Source organism: Melozone crissalis, unplaced genomic scaffold (genome assembly GCF_028551555.1).
Source record: "Melozone crissalis strain CALT ecotype California unplaced genomic scaffold, PUWL_Pcris_2 ptg000013l_1, whole genome shotgun sequence".
NCBI lineage: Eukaryota > Metazoa > Chordata > Aves > Passeriformes > Passerellidae > Melozone > Melozone crissalis.
Genome location: NW_026535791.1, coordinates 8,040,004 through 8,062,260, shown reverse-complemented (window position 1 = coordinate 8,062,260; position 22,257 = coordinate 8,040,004). Strand labels below are relative to the sequence as shown.

Below are 22,257 nucleotides of genomic sequence, written 5' to 3'. Positions count from 1 at the left end.
AGTTCTCAGCAGGAGATTTTCCATGTGTGTTTTCTCTCCCTTCTGTGGCACAGGTCCCACACGAGATGATCACCCAATCCCGAAACTCCTATGTTGATGCAGAAGTGCATTCTCCTACCCTGGACGAGCTTGGGAAACAAGTGGATGAGGAAGGAGGGAACTATCAAATGTACCTAGAAAATCTCATGCAAAATCTCCAGAAAGAAGCAAAAGAGAAATTCAAAGGATGGGTCACATGTTCCAGTGTAGAGAACACAGAACTCGCCTACAAAAAGGTAATTTGGGGAGACATGAAAGAAGCAGTAAAGAAACCAAAGCAAAATGCAGCTCAGCTATGGGCCACCCTGGCATGTTGTATGGGAAAACTCACACCCTTCTTTCTGGCAAGGCACTCTTTTATTATTATTATTTTCAAAAAGATTGCTGAAAGCAGTTAAAATGTAATGTAATAGTGATTCAAGTATGAGATCCCAGAAAAAGGCACAGAAAGCAAGCTAGGGTCTCTAAAATAGATCAAGTAAATGACACAGCAAACAACAGAACTAGAGAGTGAGCTGAGATGTGAAACAACAGAGAACATTACCTGGGCAAGCTCTTTGACTGGGGGATGTGAAAAGTTTCTGACAAATTCTTGATGTTTGCTAGCAGTTTGGAGAGCACAGCTAGAACACAGGTAGTTACAAAACTTCTTCAGGCTCTCCTATGCTTTTTTAAGCAGACCAGTTTTATCCCTGATCCTTTTGTCCTTTTTTTCATGTGGATTTTTGATACTGCAGCTTTTATTAAAATTTCTGAATTTGTTTTAGGCTCCATCACTTCTTCAGAGAAAGCCAGACCACTGCAGTGAGGCAGAGGGTGCTGCAGGGGCCCTGCAGAGAGTGGAGTTCAGTGCTGAAACTGAGTAGCAAAGCAGAGGTCTCCAAACCAGCAGCAGCTAGCAAGAGGAAGGGATGGATTAGGGGTGGGTGACACTAATTAGGCAGGAGAAGAGCACTGGGAGGAATGTGAGATCTGGATGGTGAGGGGGCAGGAGGCAGCATTACTCCAGCTTGGGCAAGTGCAACCCCTCGTCAGGGGAAAGAAATTGCAGTTACTGTGGTTTGTAGCCAGCTTCTATGAGTGACCTGTCCAGGGAGGGAGTGTGGGAGGCTGGGGAGAGAGTAACAGGGCTCAAGTGGGATCAGGATGTGGGAGATGGGAGAGAGGGAATAGAGGCCTTTACTGCTGGAGGTCAAGGACCTGTGAACTACAGAGGGGATTGGGAGTCTGGGGCTCCAGGGCAGGGGAAATGGGGAACTGAAAGCTTTGGGGAGAAAGAATTACAACATGAAATAATTTAAGGTGGGAGGTCAGGAAGGTGGGTTTCTGGGGAAACAATCCTCCCTGGGTCTATGGGAGGTACTAGAGGTTTCCAAAGTACTCACATTGCTATATGAGAACGGTAGGGTAGGGAAGGGTTAGAAAAACAGGGCTTGCAAGATCCAGTGATTGCAGTTAACTTGTTTACTGCCTAAAACCATGCAGAAAAGCTGGATGTGTGCAATCTAGGATATTCACCTTGTGCATAGCCCAGCACTTTCTGTTCCCCTTACTATAAGCTGTGGAGGTGTTCCAAGAAACAGGATCTGTGAGCAAGAAGGAGTTAGCAAATAGTCTGTGCTATTTGAAAGGTGTTTTCCCAACACCTCCCTTGCAGCTATTTTGAGGAGCAAACATCTGTGTACCTGACACATAACTGAATCAATGTATGTTCTGCTCCCCCAGAATTAACCAGGAGGGTTCATGGACCCTCAGTCCCAGGTAATGTACAAGATTGCCTAAGGCAGTTGCTTTATTTCAGCCCAGGGTTTCAGTCTCATCTCTTTTTACTTCTGCAGACACATTTTCATCATTACACTTAGAATGTTTGGACTTGGAAAAGTGTCTGTCACACCAGAAGTAATGAAGAACCTCACTGGCACTATGGGAACTAGTCCAGATATATTCTGTTGTGACAGCAGAGTAATGAATCCCTTCAGATTTCCATCCAGGACTAGTAGAGAAGCAGCAGCAATATATAGTAATGATTAGCAGGGAAATATGAATGCTCTTAAGCTGAACTCAGACACACACTGTGAGATTTTGTCCTCAGTTATCATCTGCTGAACACAGGCATGTAAATTACTGGGGTTTGTGTTCTTGGTCACTCCAGGTTGGGGATGGGAACCCACTAAGGCTTTGGAAAGCCTCAGTTGAAGTTGAAGCCCCCCCATCAGTTGTCCTGAACCGAGTGCTGAGAGAACGTCACCTCTGGGACGAGGACTTCCTGCAGTGGAAGGTGGTGGAGAGCCTGGACAGGCAGACAGAAGTTTACCAGTATGTTTTGAACACCATGGCTCCTCACCCTGTCCGAGACTTTGTTGTTCTCAGGTAAGCTGAGGGCGGTTCTCTGGTACCTTTGCCTCCTGCAGTGCATAAAGAAGATCTGGATTTATCTCAGCCTTCACATCTGTGTAATTGCTCTCCAGGAACTCTACTTCTGGGCAGCAGTGTTGATTTCTCAAACTGAATTAGTCATACACCTACAGCATGCTGACCTTTTCTCTGATGTAATTTGAGCAGCACATACTCCTGAGGCCGTAAATATAATTTCTTCCTCAGAACAGATGTCTGATAATAGCTGCTCTTCTCTCTCAGCTTTGTTTGTTGTGAAAACAGTGCAAATAGAACCCAATTGTTTTTTATGCTGCTTTTGCTGTTCTCTGGGGAATGTTTGATGTTTAAGAGCCAAATGTTTAGAAGAGAAGATAGTGGTGCTTTTAAGCTAAGGCTGTTATACAGTGTCTATATAAGTTATTATCTTAAATTTTCAGTTGTAGTCTTTGTAAATGAAGAAATGCTGATCCATAAAAATCCTAGTGTGGAAATGAACAGAAAGAGGCAGTAGATTTGTATTCTCTCTTCCAGGGGATGACTTCTCTCAAATAATTGTATAGCTGTGTATCAATATTCTACATTCAATCCCAATTCTGCCATTGTCTATCTGCTTGTACAGAGCAGTCAAAAAAAACCCCTCTTCTGTCTTTGAAATCCAGGCCTTTGCTTGCTAGGAGCTATTGTGGAGCTGCTGACATATTTCACTAACAGGGTCAGTCCTACAGTTATTTATTGTAGGACGATTTTGTGCAATCCTGCTTTTGGTGCCTGCTTTCTTTGATTGAAATGATGTGCTAGAGAAATACAAAGCAGTTTTGACAAAGGAAGGAGTACAGGGAGTCAGAATTGTATTAAAGGGAATGAAGACTGAAGGGAAAAGATGGGTCAAATAAAATATAATTACGAAAGTACATACTGTTTATGAACTTTAGTAGTCTCTTAAAGGATGACAACATGCAGATATTGTTGGTATAAGGGAAGACTTATTGGAACTCTTAGGGGAAGATTTAAAAAATGCTTTCTGTAACCAGTTCTCCCATTACTCTATTTCCTTTGCCTTACCACAGTACACTGGGCTAAATTAACTACTTTATAATCAAATATCTATTATATATTTTCTATAATTATATATCTATCATTATTTTATAAATAGTCTTCTTATATGATGTCATTAGCTTGAGCCAGTGATAAATTTGGCCCTGTGCATGGCACCGGGAAGATGGCCTGCGAGCAGCGGGGAGGTTCTGACGGCCGTAATTTGGTCCTCTCATTTGCCACTTAGTTCACTATTAGGTTTCCTGGTGGTTTATGTTCTTTAAAGACCTGCTGTGCAGCCACATCAGTTAAAGGAAAATCCTGCTATCGAGTTCTCATTCTTTTCACTGACCCAGGCAGAATGACCCCCAAGGACTGAAATACATCATAAAAATGAATCCTGGTGGGTTCTTAAGGGCTGGAAACAGCCATCAGGCAGATCTGTCAGATTCTGTTGTTTATCTCTTTTGATTGATATCATTAAGTCTAGAGCAAAGTTGCCCAGCAATACCGCAGTCAATTTGATACCTTATGATTGGTGGGAAGCGAACAGTGAAATTATAATACACCTCTGGGGACATGAATAAATATATTTTAACAGATGGCAATTTTCTCTTTCTCAGTCAAACTTTGGGCTGTGAAAGGATCAACTTAGTTGTTCCCTTTTTTTTCCAATGTGACAGTCATAACAAGGGGATTAGGCTGCCTAGAGAAGACTCTGATGGTAAGAGGAGAAATGTTTCATATGCCTGGGATATGACACAGCTCTCAGCTGCCCTGCACAGGCATCACTTTTATTAAAGAATCCACAAGTGTTTCATGTTCATTAAGTATGACAGCATTTTGGTGAGTTAGGTGCCATGATTCTACTACTGTAAGGTATTTAAAGAACTGCTGAAACTGGCCTAAATCCATATGACTGGGAACAGGAAACCAAAGTCTTCTGAAATCTCTGGGACAGAGAACTTTCCACTTCCCAAATGGCCCAGGGAGTGCTGGATAGTTACCAAAATGATGTGGGCACATCTAAACACTGTGCAGGCACTTGCAGGAGGTGGTTCAGCATTTCTCATACTGGATCTCAGCTGTGATTTCCTTCTCCCATATGTTTCATCTGCCAAAACAGCTCATCAATTTTTTTAATGCCCAAGCACACGTAAAACCTTCTGGTCAGTATCTTCCTGTAGTGTCTTGAATAACAGCTCAGTTTCATGTAAAAAAAATGCAAAATGTTAAAATTATCTGCTGAGTTCCAAACTTCAACAGTCCTTGAAAGCAGCTTACCTGCTAAAATATGATACTTCCCAAGGCAGCATAATCCCTGTCTCAGACAATCCACAGCAGGATGATGCATGTTACACAGCACAGTGGGAATTTCTCATTTTTCCCCACAGCATAGGAAAGAGCACAGTCCTATCCTCTGAGATTGAGTGCAGATGAGAAAGATGTGAGACACAAGGGTATGTAGAGAATGCTTACAGAACAACAACAAAAAAAAAGTATTAAAGTCTAGAAATCTTGAACTTCATGGAAAACTTCTCCAGCATGTTAGAGAGGCTAGAAACCTGGGAAAGAAATGGAAGGACATTTTGTTTTTAATTCAGACACCCTTGAAACATATTCCGGGTATTAGTGAGGACTTCTGCTGTACTGAACTGCATTTCTTGTTCTGTAAGCCTGCATGGGTGCAATGCACAGTTTCAGCTTTTGCTGGAAGGCTTACCCTCGGTCTTTCTCCTTTCCAAAACTTGTCTGACTGCAAAAGGCTCTATCATGCCCTAGAATACTGATGGCTACAAAATGCTCCTGTGGAGAAGCAAAATTTCTCCACCTGGAGCCAAACAGATGGGTGGCTATTCCACACAGCCGTGAAACTCTACCAGGGACTCCTAGGACAGCTCACTAGCATTGCAGGCAACAAGGATGGGCAGACAAGGAGACTGTAACTTCAGTTCTTGCTCTTACTCATGGGCCCAAAAGTTTCATTGCTAACGTGAATCTGTCTTTGATCCATCCCTGCAGGACATGGAGGACGGATTTGCCCAAGGGGATGTGCATGCTGGTCGCCATCTCTGTGGAGCATGAAGAGGCTCCTCTCATGGGAGCTGTGCGAGCCATCGTCATGGACTCCCAGTACTTGATAGAGCCCTGTGGCTCAGGGAAAGCCAGGCTGACCCACATCTGCAGGATTGACCTCAAGTAAGTATCCCACCTGCACAAGGCAATGGCCATTCAGCAGGACAAAACCCTCAAGCTCAGATGCTGGGAGCAGAGGGCAGGGTTAGATTAGCTTTGCTGCTTCAGAGTTTTCCTGCAGTCTTCTCTCCACTCAGTGCCCACCACTGATAGATTGTGATCTTAGAAACAGAGTCTGCTCATTTGATTACTGCAAGGGAGAACTTCAGAGTACACTTGAAAAGACAAGTGTTTGAATGGCCACCACCACTGTGGGCAGTGGGGAGCAGGAAGCATGGCAAGCACGTTTCTGTGGGGCATGTTTCTTGAGTAGTTGAGTTTCTCAATAATTCTCTTTTCATTTCTTCAGAGGACATTCCCCAGAGTGGTACAACAAAGGCTTTGGACATCTGTGTGCAGCAGAAGTTGCCAGGATCAGAAACTCATTTCAACCTCTGATTGCTGAGGGACCAGAAACAAAAATCTGAGGAAGTGTTCCTGGGAGCATGTGAGCATAAATCAGGGTCTGGCAGGGAACAGGAATACTGAAAGTAAAGGTCTGATTTAAGCTGCAGAAATCTGACCAGACCTGGGTCTGTACAAAGCTGAAAAAGGAATTTTATAGGAAAGTTCTTTTATTCTGGAGACTTCACCTTCCCCCCTCCCCTGCATCCACTATGTATTAATTTTTATTCTTGAACTAAACATTTCTTCAGAGAGCTTTTATTACTTCAAAAATAGATTATTGCCATTACTTGTATGTTACATAACTCTGGTATTTAAAGGCTTCTAAGAAGCATATTTTAATTGTAAATAAATAATGTACAGTATGTATATATTTATCTATATTCTATCTATATATATATGTATATGTATAAATTAATTATTTTGTATATAACTCAGTGCAAATCACTTGCATCAGTTGGACCTTAAGTGGACCTGTCACTTGTTTCTTAGTGTGTCACTGCTACATAAGCTGTGTTTGCTGTTATCACAGAGCTACCAGGCCTAATTCGTGTGGTAACAAACGCCTGTTCCCAAATGTGTTTTGTGTTTGTGTGTGCTATGAGAAGGTACCTAGAAATAGATGTAGGAAGCATTACAGGAACTAAGGAAGAAGGAGGTTACAGTGCATTTAAAAATAATGAGGAGGGAATCAGTCTCACCAAATAAAATACATGGAGATGCATCTGAGACAGACATTGTGGAGGCCATTTATGTTCAGCTGCAGAATTGTGACTTTTAGCAGAAGGTGTTGAAAACTTACCTGTTGCCTTAAATGACTGGTGTCTGTCAGTAGAGACCTCACTGTGTGCAGTGTTCCAGGTAACTGCTCATCCTCGGACAGCACAAAGTAATGCTGTGTGTCCTGAGATGGCTGAAATCAGACTGGTAACTTATTAAGCTGTAAATGAATTTCTTTTGTAAGCATTTTGTCTAGGTTCTGAGTGTTTTTGTGTTCTTTCCTTCTCCCATAGAGATAGCTAATCCAAAGCAGGTTTTCCACATCCGGTGGACACAAAGACATGCAGATGAACACCATGCCTTTTAATATTCTTACTATACAAATAACTATGATTTTTTAAGATTTTAAACACATCTTGGAGATTTAAAAGACTACATAAATACTATTCTTGGAAAGATTGCTTTTATAGAAACAGCAAGTATTTTCATCTTATATTGCACTGTTCTGCATGATCCCACCTCTGGAGGCATTGGTGGGAGCAGGATTAGGACTATGAGGAGTAGGAGCCATTTAAGCCTATTATATAATTTCATTTTCAGGGACCTATTATTTTGCTAATGGAAGAATGCTTTAAAAGTAATAATAATAATTTGTCGACATTGCCTTTGAGGCAGGGTTCCATTTTGTTTTTAACTAACCTACGACCAAAATGTTATTACATCTATGACTCAGTAAGAATGTACAAGCCTCTTAATACTGTTCTTCATTAATCGCATTTGTTCACTTAGACTTTATTTATTGCTGCATAAACCAGCAGAGTCACTCACAGCCAGTGTTTCAGCTCAGTCCTTCCAGCAAAATCCAGAAAGATTAGTATGAGGTGGATTAAGCAGGATATATTTCCTATGTGAAGCTACAGCTTTGTGCCCCAATTCAATGAATGAGGAAGTCCCTTCAAAGTCAGAGATTTGAACATTCCCCAGGTGTAGGAGCTGTGCAGTGGATTGTGTTTGGTGACAGCTGCTAGAGCATGACCCCAGGTGCCATCCTGCACACACATGGGGGCTGTGCTGGCAGGGGACAGCGCTGTGAACTGAGGCAGCACACCTGTGGGAGCTCAGGGTGCACAGGGTGACCCAAAGTGACCCACAGTGCTCCAGCATATCCTTATGAAGGAGCAGGACTCCAGAAAAGTCACTGTCATCTTCACCCATGATCTGTGTCACTCATGTTTTGTTGTGCAAGTGCTGGGATCAGGGATGTTGGCTGCCTGGGAGCTCCTGCCTCGAGGTGATGGCCAACAATAGTTGCAATGTGCAACTACCACGAGCTTTAAGTCCTGCAGACAGGGGAGCACTCACGGGGCTGTTACGTGGCCGTAGTGGGGTCTGGCAGTCACCCGCTGGCTGCAGGGCACCCCCACTGCCCAGGCTCAGCCTTCCCAGGAGCAAACAGTGCCTCCCCAGCTGGGAATGCCATTCCACAAAGCAGCACCTCCTCCCAGACACCTGTGGCCATGGCAGCAGATTTCATGCCGGCTGTTTTCCAAAACATGAGCAATTAGAGTACTTCTGCTACATTAGTTTACATAAATAAATACAGCGGTGCCTCAGCACTAACAGGCACAGAATTTCTAGCCCTGGGAATGGCAGTGTCTGGCAATAAATAATGTCCTAAGGAAAAGAAGGGAAAACCTGGACAGTGGTTTTATCCTGTCTCACAAGTCGTTGCTCGGCTGGAAGAGGCCCTGTGCCATCTGCCACCCTTAGCAAGGTAGGGTTGTTTTCCTGCCCTTGCAGAAGCTCTGTCATGAGCTTCTGGCATCTCCAAGCCATGTATTGTTGAAATAAGATTTCTTCAAAATGCACATTATGCCATGTCTACCGTTCAGCTACCACAGTATTTTGTATTGTTACATTGATACATTATGATAATTGCATTTTTAAATGTTATACTCATATCAATACCTCATATTTTTACCTCATCAGTTGGTATCAGTCATTAGTTGTAAATAAATAATTTCAGAGTTGAATAAATTTGCATACACTAAAGAATCATGTTTCTTTGTGCTCTTTTTTCATCCACTGGCTCAAGAAAGGCTGAATTTAAGCCCTTGATTTCTTTATTGCAACCTGCTATACACAAAACTGTTCTGGGGTGGCACTTGGGTAATGACTGCAGGCTCAAAATTATATTGTTGTCCATTATACTTAGCCTGTAGTATTCTTATGTATACACGAGCTTCATGGCAAAGACTGTTTTCCAAATTCAGCCAAGTTTCTGCATCTGTGTTCTTGTCAATAATTTAGGTCTAGGTTCACAGGAGCTGGGTGAGTGCTGGGTTCACATTGTCAAGACATCAGCCATCTCAAATCCATCAAGCCATTGCAAAAAAGGTATAGTGGCGTGATAGTGACTTCTGTGGTTTTTCATACACATTCTACAGATGGATTAAAGGTTTCTTTGGATGAGTGTTGTGGTATAACCCCAGCTGGTACAACCCCCTCTCTCTATCCCTCCACCTGGAGGGACAGGGAAGGGAATCAGAAAGAGGTAAAACCTATGAGTTAACAACAGTTTAATAATTGAACAAAAGCAAAATTATTATTATTATTGTTGTTGTTGTTGTTGTTGTTACTAATTGTTATTGTTATAATTGTTATCATTGCTATTACAACAACAACAAAAACAAGGAGATAAAAAAGAGAGGAATAAAATCCAAGAAACTCAAATGATGCACAATACAGTTGCTCACCACTCACTGCCCAATGCCCAGCCCATCCCTGAACAACAATTGCCCCCCCCCCCCCAGTTTATACACTGGTCATGATGTTCTATGGTATGGAATATTAGTTCCATATCCGTTCCAAGAACATCCCTTTGGCCAGTTCGGCTCAGCTGTCCTGGCCATGCTCCCTCCCAGCTTCTTGTGCAGCTCCTCACCGGCAGAGCACGGGAAACTGAAAAGTCTTTGACTTAGGGTGAGCACTACTTAACAATAGCCAAAACATCACTGTATTACCAACATTATTGCCATACTGAATCCAAAGCACAGCACTGCAAAAAGAAAATAAACTCTACTGCAGCTCTAAGCACATCATGTGCCTATCTATATCACTCCAACTCTCTCTTGACTTACTAAAAGAAGCAGAGTCTCAGAAAACAGGGTGCTGAGCACAGTCAACTGTGAGAGACCATCTAGGAGGAGATAAGCCTTTATGTCCCTTCATTCAGAGAAAGCTCTGTATTAAAATTTGGATTGAAAGGATGCATTTTTTCCTAAGTGTCTGCCACAGCAGAGATGGTCAGCTGTGTAAGTCCATCCTTTCTTGCAAAAAAACGCTGTATGTCATGTGCTCTCATTCCCATTTCTCCCTCCCAGCCACTGCAGCAACCTTAGGGCAATGAGGTTGCCTTAACCTTAGCAGCACTGATGTTTCAGCTCCTGGTATGCACAGACTTTGTAGTGTTGAATTCTTGGGTGCCTGTCCTCTCTACAACACATTGCAGGAGTCACCAGAGGGCAATCCCTCTGCTTGATGCATTTACACTGCAGAATCAGTGTCACCCTCAGAGGATTTTGGCAGGCCTAGGAGGTGCTGCTCTCTGAAGTGGCTGGTGGCTGTTAGATGAGAGCACAGGCTGAGCACCCTGAGATGACTGTGAGGTGAAAATATTGGAATAAATATCCAGAAGACTGCTGGAGCCTGCCAATCAGATAGGAGAGGCTGAAAACACATCCTGCTGCTCCAGCTCAGTCGTGATGTGAAAATGCTGGGGAGTGAACAGAGACCTTGCCAGACAGAAAGCAGCATGACCCACTCACAATCCCCATGGGACTTCAGCATGATCATGTCACGGTCTCCTTGCCAGATGTGTGTCAGCCACAGCTGCACCTGGGCTTCATTTGGATGGGTGCTAAACCAGGCAGACTATTGTTACAATGCAGTTACACATCAGGCATCAAGCCACAGATTCATAACAAGGTAGCTGTTTGGATTTTTCTAAAATGTACATTTTAAATTGTGACCCTCAATATCTGGGCCGCTCAGGAATACAATGTAGAAAGCCAACAAGTCCACCAGAGCAGCAATGGATGCAGAGCAGAACCCACTGTGCAACTGGAGGCCGCCCTGCTCCATTGTGCAAGACTCTGCTCAGCAAACACAAGGACGTGTGGAACTCAAGGGCAAACGCAGGCCAGAGCAATGGGTCCAGGTTAATGAGTAAATGAGAGAAAATGTCACAACACTGCAGAGAACTATTTGCCTATCCTACATAGGCTGATGTTGGGGAGTTACCCTCCCTAACCCCACAGCAGGTCCCAGACACCACAGCCTCTATGCCTCTGACAGAGGTCAGCATCTCTTGCACAAAAGGTAACCTGGACAGTTAGCTGCTTCCATGCCTTCGACTCTGAAACAAGGATCTCTAACCCAAGTACTGTCCTCCCACAGGTAGTTATATTCCACTGCTCTTTTCCACTGCCTGAGCCCAGTCCTTGAGGCCAGCATGCCCTCTGTCTCACTCAGTCCTTGTATGTCTGCCTTCTAACCCAGCCCAGGATACACAGGAGGACACATCCTTTAGGGCAGGGTGACCATGGCCAGGTGCTCCCAGCTCCAGGTGCAACAGGGAGTCAGTCATGGCCAGCCTGCCAGGGTTTGAGTACAGAATGTCCTGTGTCCCACAACAGGGACAAAACACCAGGGTGAGGAGTCTCTCTGCTTCTCATCAGGGAAGCCAGATCACTAAAATAACCATAAGCCCCTGTCCCACTGCAATGACAAGCTGGGTCTTTTGATCCTCTCCCAGGGATGAGAATCCTGCAAGATGGAGAGGCTAAAGGCAGTGAACTGCAGACTTGAACTGCAGTGTGTACGTCCTCAGCAGCAGTTTGCAAGGGCACAGGATGAGCTCCTGGCTGTGCTGGAGCTTCAACAAGAAAATACCTGGTTCTGAGGCAAGAGCCATTGCATGGAGCTCTGCTGGCAGCCAGCTACAGGATTACAGCTTATTGCTTAACCAAAATGCTAAATTCTGTAAAAGACACAAGGGAAGCCTAAAACTACAGATTCTGCTCTATCTCCTGCTCATAGCAGCTCCCAGCTCCACATGGCCACAAACAGAGCCAGCATTTACTGCAGGGAGGATTTGCAACAGCTTGCGATTTATGGGAGCAAATTAGCTGCAGGGCCATCTGTCCTTCCCCAGACCACTGGCCTGCTCCTTGCTGGAATGACTGCTGTTTCTTGAGAGGATGTGTATTGAATTACTTACTCTTTTTTTTTTTTTCTTTTTATTTTTAATTAAATAAACGTGGGAACCACAGGTGGTGGAGCAGAGGACAGTAACCCTCTCAGCAGCAGCATCTGTGGGCCAGCAGTGCCCCAGCCCCCATGCATGTGGGACAGACGCTGGCTGAGGGCAGCCTGACCCCCACACCCACCCAGGCTCTGCCAGCCCACGTGGCCACCCCACTGCTCCCTGCTAACACCAGCCAGGCCTGCTCTTCATGGCAGCAGGACATGAAACCACAGCTGGTCTGGCTTGACAACAAACAGTGAGTCCTTCTTTTGCCCCCGGACTCTTTCATTTTAGAGGTAGTCCAAAGCAGGAAGTTTTTATCAACACCAAAACCCCACACCTGTGCCTCACTGCTGGCCAACCAGCATGAGAAAGGAGCCCACCATGGCCAAAGTGCAGAGGACTCTGTGTTCATGGCTGCTCTGGTATTTTGCCCAGTGTTGTCCGGTGCCCAGTAGGACAGGAACTCAGAATTGGACCTATGAAGAGAACATACAGGATTTTAACTCTTTATCCTGGATTTCTCTTTCCCTGAAGAGTTGTGTTCCTTTTCTCCTGGCCCAGGGAGAAGAGATCACAAAAGTGCCTTAGCCAGGCTCCCAGAACTGGGCCCAACCCTATCTGTTGCTTTGCAAAAGAGGCCAAAAAAAATTGTTTAGGAAAAACTTCCCATTGTGCAGTGGCTATACTTCTGGATCCTAAGTGAGCAATGGGGCTGCTGGTCAGGAAGGACAAACTGTGCTGCTGCAGACGCATTGATGCAGTATTGGCAGCAATGCCAACATGCAGGGCACACCAACAGCTCCCTCTGTGGCCATGGGACACCCAGAACACCATCTCAGAGACAGTTTTTGTCCTTCTTTCCTGTTTCCTACAAGGCTGGGGAGCCCAAGCCAGCCTACCCACTAGCACAGCGCGGATGCTCACCTTTGCCAACAGGGAACCCACCTACCTCATCATGGAGAGAGCCACCACCTTGGGGATGTGTTTTAATTACATCCCCTTCCCAAACACTGAACCATCCCCCATCCACAAGCATTGCCTTGGATGGGGTTCACTGCCTGGCCATGCTAAAGACCTGCCTATTTAACCTATGATTGTCCTCATGTCCTTCTCTCCACAGGCAAGGAGGTGCCAGGACACTTGTAAAGTGTTGGACAGTGACATTCATCAGAACAGCAATGGAAAAGTTTGTGATTACTATCAATACAAATAAAAATAAAGGTTGTAAATGATGAAAATTAAAAGGGTATCACTGGGTTAAGGCAAAATGCAGTATGGCCTCCTTAGCCTCCCAATATGTTTTGCCTTGGACAACCTTTTCCAGCAGTGACTGGTATTTATCAGCAAAAAGATACAGTTATTGCATTTAGGTTTTTCAAATAATTGAGTAATTTAATCTTTTAAGTGCCTCTGAGATCACTTGCTGTAATTAAAGACAGAAGATGAATGACTGAAGTACAAGAGCATTGGAGGACTTTAAAAATGAACATGTCCTTGACTGCATCTCCTGCTCATTTATGTAACGATGATCCCACATTACTATGACTAAACAGATAAAAGGAGAAAATAATAAGAGCTTGGTTGCATTATTTTTCTTCCAGCCCAATAATAATATATCATCAGCCAGAGGAATGTGCCCGTGAATACCAAGCAGGAGCAACCACGTGCTGCCAAGAGCAGGACCCCACCGCCTCCTGCTGTGAGGTGCAAGGAAAGGCAATATCCGCTCACAGATCTCGCAGCAATGTGGCAGATAAATGAGTTACAAATGCCTATAAATTTCACAAACTTGCATCAGAATTGGACTTAAAAGCTCTGCAAGTGCTGGGAGAGGTGGCTGCATCACTGGCAGTTTCCTTTATGAGCACTTATTTTCTTAGCTTTTGGAAATAAGACCCATCTAATCCTAGTGGAGAGGGGGAGGCAGAAGGGTTGCTGCAAAATGAAAACTATTGACAAAAAATCTGTAAGGCCTGTAAATGGCATTTTGCCTTCTAAGTAAGTGACACACCTTGACATACCTCTGTCACACCTTGGTATTTAGGTCCCCATTTCATAGTCCAAGTGTATACAAGTATGTGCCCAAAGGGAGAAGAAGGGTGATGAGAGAGCTGGAGCTTGTTCTGCCCCATTCTTCACCCAGCACTAAGTGCCTGGGCCATGCATGTCCCAGACTGAAGGAGCAGCCTTCAGTCTCTCTTCAGGCTCCAGGCTGCCCAGAGAGGATGCAGCCTGCTGGGAAGCCCTCCTCACCTTATTGCTCCCCTCTCTTTCCTGGCAGGGCACCCTACAGCCTCCAGCTCAACTGCACTATTGCCAGACTACAAAACTTTGTCACCTCGTAAAACTTTACAGTGCAGGTAGTTTATACCATTACACCTCTTGAACTGAACACTCAGCCAATTCACAGCTTCCTCTGGCAGGAGGAAAACCAGATTTCTTGGGTCAGGTGCTGTGTTTGTGCAGCCCTGCTGGTTTACAGAGCTGCTGAGGGCTTTCTGCAGAGCCCTGAATGCAGAAGGCAGCCATGCACTGGCCAGCTCAGTGCCCAGAGCCAAACCACCACTTCAGCCAGGATCTCACCAGGACATTCCCTTGGCCCTGCTTTTCCTCCAGGCTACAGCACATGTCCCACTTGGGAGTGTTGCTCCAGCTAGGAAGTGCAGCCCCAAGGGAAGCTCTGGCATGGAAGCTCCTGAGAACCAAACAGGTGGGACTGAGAAGTCACTATCAAGGTGCTCTCCTCCCATACAAGGACTGATGCCATAAAAAAAACATCAGGGAGAAGTCCATCATACATCCCAGATTACAGAAATATTAAAACTCACCCTTTCCCATAATAAAAAAAAATAAAAACCAGATGAACATAAAAACAAGCCAACAAACCAACCAACCAAAAACCCGCAAAAGGGGTTTTGTGTGTTACTCTTAGTAATGAAGAAACTGTTTCCACTAACAGAAAGGAACTAAGGAAGAAATGAATCCCACTCGCTGTGAACTTGCAGCATTTGGAAAACAGCACTGCTGTAATTCCCACTGCTTTGCTCAGGGCTGGTGACTGACCACCCCTCCTCCACCTCAGACTCCCATGGGTCTCCTGGGACTTGGGCCAGATTTGGATCACCTCAGGAGAGCTGGGATCAGATAATGTGGCTTCACCATGTGAGTAATTCTTGTGACAAGACAAAGGCTTTTGACAGTTAAATTCCTCATGTAGGAGGTGTATCATTGAAGGAGGGATATCACTGAGGGAGAAATATGGGAAATATGGAAAAAAATATTTTTTAACAAAGAATATTCCCAAGGCCCATCCCCATAGCAGGGGACTGCTCACTCAGCTCCCAGGATGAGGAACTTCACATCTGCTTGTGCCTGTGGCTTTTCTGCCCTATTTTGTTAGCATTTTCCCTGGCTTCTCTCTGCCTCACTGGTGCTTTTGCTACTCCTTCAGAAACACAGAAAGCATCACAAAGTAATAGCCAGAGAAATGTCAGCACCCACAAGCATCCTGGCTGCAGGCTGCTGTTATTTCAACTTTCTGATTTCTTAAAAGTTTTAATTTTTCTCAGAACTGCTTGACAGTGGTGCTTCTGTTCAACTCATGAAGCAAAGTAAAAGACTGATACACTGGGCCCTGACACCTTCTTCTCACCTCATCATTCCCTTTTTCCAATCTCTTATAAAGAGTGGGCTTAACAAGAAGGGTGGGCTTAACAAGCCTGCACCATCCATAGCCTTGAGAGGGCTGAGGAACAGTGGTTTGGCAATTAATGAGTGGCACATCAAAGACAGGAAGAGCTTTCCTTTTTCTTTTCCATGTCTCTTTTTCTTGGCTTTCCTCAAGCAAAAAAGGAACAAGATTGAACTTTCCTTGCCAAAGCTAAAGTCTAGCACCTAGAATTGACTTCTTTACCCTGAATAAGGAAATTTTCACCTCAGCCGTCTCTGGAAGCAGAATGAACAGATCAAGTTTTCTAAGTGACTTGAAAGCAACACCTATAATACAAGGAGAAAAGGACAAATTGTGTGTTTAAACATGCTGAGGCTTGTATGGCCCCTCTTCCGTTCTCTGGGTTTGTTCCGTTCTGCTCCCACTTCCCTTCATCTTGACATTTACTTTCCTTAGGATGTTTAACAACGATGCCACAAACAGACTGCTCAGTGCTGAACTATGCTGACAGAATCCCTGAAGCCTGGGAGTAACTCTACTGGAATAGAAGAGTTTTCAAATTTACTGCAGTGTTACTATGGAATAAGATATTGCACTAAAGCACTCTTAAATTGGTATGGTTACTTCCACAGATCTTCTAAATAGCAACAGTCACTTTAAAAAATAGTAACAAAAAAACCTCTCAAATAACAAAAAGCTTCCAAACTCCTAGGTCTGCTGGAAAAACATCTGTTTAGCCACAGGCCCCAGAAATCTCCAACAAAAGCTAGAGTTATTTCTGTGTCACTGGAAAAACAAACAACACAAACTCCTTGCAGAGTTATCACAATAGCCTCTCCTGAGATGCTCTGTACTTCATGCTGCAGGCGAAAAAACTGGACACATTAAACAGTAAGATCATGTTACAATTTGTTACATTCAGTATCTTTATTTCACTTCTGCGATTGTTATAAAAACAATATAACATTCATCCTGTCATTTAGCAAAGACATCCCTCCCACAGTCACTCTGCACAATCTTTTCAAGAAATAAACCAGAAGTTTTGCACACATGTCATAAAAATATTTTGAACAGATAGAATGTTTAATCTGGAGCACTGAGTAAACTGGCAACAACATTTCATTCTATAAACACAGTTAAAAATCAAGAAAGCAGTGTACCTAAAAAACCGCAAGTTGAGCATGCTGAGCCTTGTTGCTCTTGAGGAAACAAACCACCAGCTACCACCAAGCCATCTCTGCAGCCTGAGCAGGGAGCCCCCTCTGCTCCAAGTCCTTCCTGCTGCCTGCATTTCTGCTCAGGATGCACAGATGGGGTTGGGAGAGCCAGATCACTGCTCTCATGTGAGCATCCAAGGCAGCAAGTGCCCCACAGCAGGACCAAAGGAGGTGATTGCCACATCAGTTTGCATAAGCACACCTTGGACAGGTATCCCATCTTTGCCTATTCATGGGGTTCCTTATTATTACTGAAGAGTGATTTTTTTCAAGACAAATGACAGGAAACCTGCACTGTCCCTGATAACATAAAATAAAGCAGATTCCAAAGGCAAAACCATACCATTATCTCCATCCGAACAGCCCATCATTGTGCAATTCACTGGCCCACGCAGCACCACAGGCAGGACGCTTGGGAGAAGACTTTGGCAACCACTGTGCCCTGCTCAAGCCAGCTGTGCTCTGCAGTGATATTTAAAACCTCTTCTGAAGACAACTATGCCAAAGGCTGTGTTAGCTCCATGGGTCATGGCTCCATGAGTGGATATGATCACACAGCCACAAATCCCAGTTTACGTACAAATTAGCTATCCAGCTGGTGCCATCTGCCTGTCAGTGGTTACATATCACCCAGCCTCTATGGGAAGAGCCTGCCGTGTCTCCTCCGTGCTGGGACTGCTGTTTCACACATTGTGCTGTGCCTGGGCCATCCCACAGCTCCCAGCAGCAGCTGGATGGATGGGAACTGCTCGTGAAGCATAAGGTCAGGCCAGTCTCCATCAGCACTGTGCCCATGGCACCTGTGCTCTTCTGGATTTCCCCTGCCCAGGCCCCCTGAGCCCCCTCAAACCCAGGGGGGCAGGTACAACCCAGCTACACCTGGCTCCTCAGAACATCAGGCCCCCATGTTTGACCAACAGCAAAACACACACCACACACACAAACACAGACACACAGGCATACAGAACATACAAGCTGGGCATGAGCTGGGTGCAGCTTGTGCTAAATGAATGTCATTTTTTGTTACGTGCTGCAAAGGCATCTGGCAGCTGGCATAACGTATTGCATGGTGATTCACTGCCATGCCAGGGAAAAGCCATTCCACATTTCATACACTCAGGGAGAGCTATTTCTTCATAATCCTCAGTGCACCAGGCACCAACACATAAATACACAGCAGTTTGAAATGTTCTCTTCTACAGCAAGTCCTATCAGTCTATAAATAATTTTACACGTATTTTTAATACTTCATCACTTACCCTGAAATGTGCACCTCAATCTCAATACCAAAATATACATAATTGCAAAGAGACCATTTACAGACTAGAACTGGAACAAAAATATATTAATCATTATGAGAAGACAGTAATTTTTTTTCTATACGTTATGTAAGAAAAAATATAATCTTAAATTACAAATTAAAATCATATTTTATATGTAAGTTTTAATATACAGTATAGAATCACAGAGTGTTCAGGTTGAAAAGAATCCTGGGAGGTTATTTAGTCATCTTCTAGTAATCTAGTAGATAAACATCACATTAAATACAACATAATCAGCCTTAGTAGATAAATAATTCTTGATTAACATAGAGCACATTTCTTTTAAAATGTTCTTTCCAGTGAGTGACATTGTTCACATAACAATAAAAATACAATTACAGCTGAAGGCAATGCAGGCCTAGAGTTAGAGACCAGACAAAAACGCCCGTAGTGCTTTACCCTGAGGACCCTCTGAATGCAGCAATTCACAAGGCAGGCAAATGACAGAGGTTTCTTTCCCATTCTCTATTTCTACTAATAAACAACGGTGCTAACATTCCACTATTTCATCTTGTTGAGAGAAAAACCGGCCCTCAGACATCCAGTAATACTTAGGGATCAAATGCTGCCAGGTCCACTTGCTCAAAGCAGAACCTCCAGCCAACCTGTGAGAGGTTTGGCCCAACAGCTCCACAGTCCCAGACCCTGGCAGCAATAAAGTGCTGCACTACTACACCAAAATGCTGCCTTTTGACAACTCTGCACTCAACACAAATAGCACGCAGAGACCATCCCTGCTAAGTTATCACAAGTTTCCAGCAGGTAAGTGGCTGGGCAGCAGCAGTGGCAGCTGAGTTCAACTGGCTGTGAGAAGTGCAGAAACAGGATGTCCCAGCTGTGCCATGTCCCTGGGTACAGGGCAAGAGGCACTGGGGTCAGACATACAGCTTTCTGCCAGCTGAGACAGTGAAGACATCCCAGTTCCTGCTCTTTACCTTTTTTTCCCTTGAGCAAAACAAAGGGAAGCCCTTTCACCCTTCTCATCTCTTTCCTGTAGATGGCAGGACCCCTGCAATCCCTGGATATATCCCTACTTTTTACCTCCCTGAGAATGACACAGTTCCTTTAACTGAAGTTCCCCAATGGCATCCTGAACTCAGACGTAGTCACAGTACCAGTTACTGACTTACCAAGAGCTCCCAGCAGTACAGACTCATTTCCCCCTGTTCTTCCTCCTGCATCTGCTTTAGGACAGGGGTTAATCTTTCCCCTGGCACTGCTTTTTGCAATTCTCCTCCACTTTCTTCTCAGTCATGATTTCTGCTCCAGTTAGGTTCTAGCTCTGGTTAAGAAACATCATAGTTAAATCCTAATTTGGAAAAGCAAATTCTTGTTTCACCTCAGTCTTGGAGAATTTGACATTTAGACTCTTCCATCACACCACATTTTCAAAACCTACTTTTACCTGTACAGTTCAGCAAGGGAAATCCAAGAAGGGTAAAGCATGTGCTTAACAAAAGGTCCCAGGGAAAGTTGTGAGACAACTCCAACCACAGGAATCAAGCACTGGTTATAAACCGAAGGTACTACAACAGAGAAAATGATTTCTGGAAGCTATATGCAAGCAATAGCTTCTCAATGTCAATATCCTCCAGCACCAAGCAATGTAAATGCCTTCCTAATGCTGAAGCAATCACAGCATTGTGCATTTTTATTTCAGATTTCCCAAGGGATTGCAAGAAAAAGGACAGTGAGTGATGTATGAAAAAGGAGAAGCTCTATTTATACCGTCTTTCCAGCCTCTTGGAGTAGTAAGTAATGAAGAATATAGTAACAATAAATGCAACAAATACGAAAGAGATAAAGGCTAATAACGATTTTCTTGTTCGGAAGAAGTGGCAATTGGCACATGAGGCAACCTCTTCTGGACACAGCAACTCAGGAGTTTCAGGACCAGGAAAACCATTATTGCCAATTATTTCTCTGTAATATTTCAGTGAAGGCTTTGCTTCATACTGATTTGCAACGTAGCTGTAGAGACCATACTTAGGAGCAGTTTTGTCATTAAAAGAATAGACAAAATATCCTTGAAGGTTAACATCATCCAAGGTGTAAGCTGCAAAAGAAGACAAAGGGTGGAAGAAATTAATCAATGTCACTTTGCATTCAAGAGCAGTACCATATATCCATATGTAAAGGAGGGGCAGGGGAATGTTAAATCCACATCTGCACTTCTCTCCAAAATTAGGTAAGGTACATGTACATCTGTGAAGTGTTTCTCATGAAAGGTAAGAATCTGTCAGCCACTGCCAGACAGTGTGATCTGTGAGTATCCTGCAATTTATTTCCTTGGGCTTGGCAAACACAGCTGCGAGCGCCTGATGGTGTTTTATGATCAGCATAGAGACTATCATGAAAAGATGGCTCTCTTTGTTATGTATTAAAGAATACAGGTTTTGGGTTTCCTGCCCCTAGGTTTCTGCATCCTCTTTCTCTGATTGCTCCTTCTCCCTTGCAGGGCACATCCTGATGGGGACAGTCAAGAAACAGAGGACATTTGTCTGCACTTCTCACTTGCAAATGCACAGCGACACCAGAAATATCACACAGCCATGCTGAGGCTGTGCACTGGGATATCACTGGTGCAAGGGGAAAGTTGATGTAAATTGCAGCCCTCTCCTGTTATTAACCCAAGTTTCTGATCCAAGATGACCTGTATCAGTCTGTATTGAGAACGTGCCTGCAATCCATACTGCTAACTCAGCTACTGGAAGAGGCCCAGCAGCTGCAGTGTTAACCTTGAGCCATCTATCCTGCTTGACAAAAAAAATCAATCCAAGGTAGTAAACACAAACTGTAATAGTTTATCTCTCAAAATCACTGTTTTAGCAAATTAAAGCAGATGAACACAGAACTGAACTTCCATATGCTTCTGGAAACAATTCTTCCTGAAGCCACATGCAAGATTTTAGCACCTCTAACCTACTTTTCATGTGTAAAATGAAATAACATTTACCTGGGCTTTTACAGAGCTGCTGCCCAGGATAATTAGTTGTGTTTGCAGAACTGCAGGTGGATTTAATGGTGTTATATAAATGGTTACTGCTGTTCTTTGTTTTCAATTGGCAAAGATGTACTTAAAGAGAGTGCAAAGCACTTCAAAATATAGCCTCAGTCCAAAAGGGCCCATACTGTATCCTGGAATCATTTATCTGCACAAACCTGCTGGCTCCCCTGGAACAATGCAGGTGAGCAATAATACATACACAAAAATTTCCACATGTAGTGCCTGAAATCAGCTGGAGGAAGAAGGCAGAACAGGGACTTTAAGGCCAGGGCATACACATACCAATGCCCCTCTACGCTGTGACACTGAGGTAAGGACACAAGATTTCTAATTCATCTTAGTTACTGCACAAGGTGTTGCAAAAAAAAATGCATGTCTTGGAGAAACCTGAATCAGTCATGATGCCAAGCTTATGTAACAACAAGATGGACAAAAATGCAATATCAGAGAGGGAGAAGAAAAAAATGGAAAAGCTGATGGAACACTATGGATGAGAGTATGGTGTCTACATTAAACTATAGGAAAAATATACAGCTAGTTAGCAGAGACATATTTATCCATCACAAAGAGGTGAAAAGATAAGAAAATAGGTTAAGCTGAAAAACACAGGAGCTATTTACAGGCTGGACAGAAGAGGGAGAAAGAAGTGACTGGGGGACAGTGGTACCAGAACAGTACAAAGGATAAAGTTCTATAAAAAGCAGAGGCATGCAGGTGCTCTTGCTAATGGGAACTGGGAGAAAAGTCCATATCCACAGACACTTTGAAAACAGAAGTGCCAAGGAGACAAGCAGTACAGAAAAAAACCAGTTTGAAACCGCAAGCCCAAATATTGCCAAAATATTTTTTTAACTATAGATTTATAAAACATGCATTCAATGCTACAAAATGATGGAGAATGAACTCTTGGGCACTTAATA

At 43.9% G+C, this 22,257-nt stretch overlaps 2 protein-coding genes across 5 annotated transcripts in view; one reads left to right on the top strand and one right to left on the bottom strand.

Moving 5' to 3' along the window:
• The window catches only part of STARD13 (StAR related lipid transfer domain containing 13), a 244,671-nt gene extending 236,710 nt beyond the window's left edge, over nucleotides 1-7,961 (top strand). For all 4 annotated transcript variants that reach the window (XM_054271414.1, XM_054271417.1, XM_054271415.1 and 1 more), the window contains 4 exons: nucleotides 54-275; nucleotides 2,192-2,409; nucleotides 5,473-5,649; nucleotides 5,996-7,961. In XM_054271414.1, coding sequence (XP_054127389.1) covers nucleotides 54-275; nucleotides 2,192-2,409; nucleotides 5,473-5,649; nucleotides 5,996-6,113 — 735 coding nt within the window. In that variant the 3' untranslated portion in view covers nucleotides 6,114-7,961. The remainder of the gene's footprint in view (nucleotides 1-53; nucleotides 276-2,191; nucleotides 2,410-5,472; nucleotides 5,650-5,995) is intronic.
• Nucleotides 7,962-16,688: 8,727 nt separating this feature from the next.
• Nucleotides 16,689-22,257, bottom strand: part of KL (klotho) — a 48,444-nt gene continuing 42,875 nt past the window's right edge. The window contains exon 5 of the mRNA XM_054271832.1: nucleotides 16,689-20,386. Within this exon, the coding sequence (XP_054127807.1) occupies nucleotides 20,049-20,386 (338 nt within the window). The 3' untranslated portion in view covers nucleotides 16,689-20,048. The remainder of the gene's footprint in view (nucleotides 20,387-22,257) is intronic.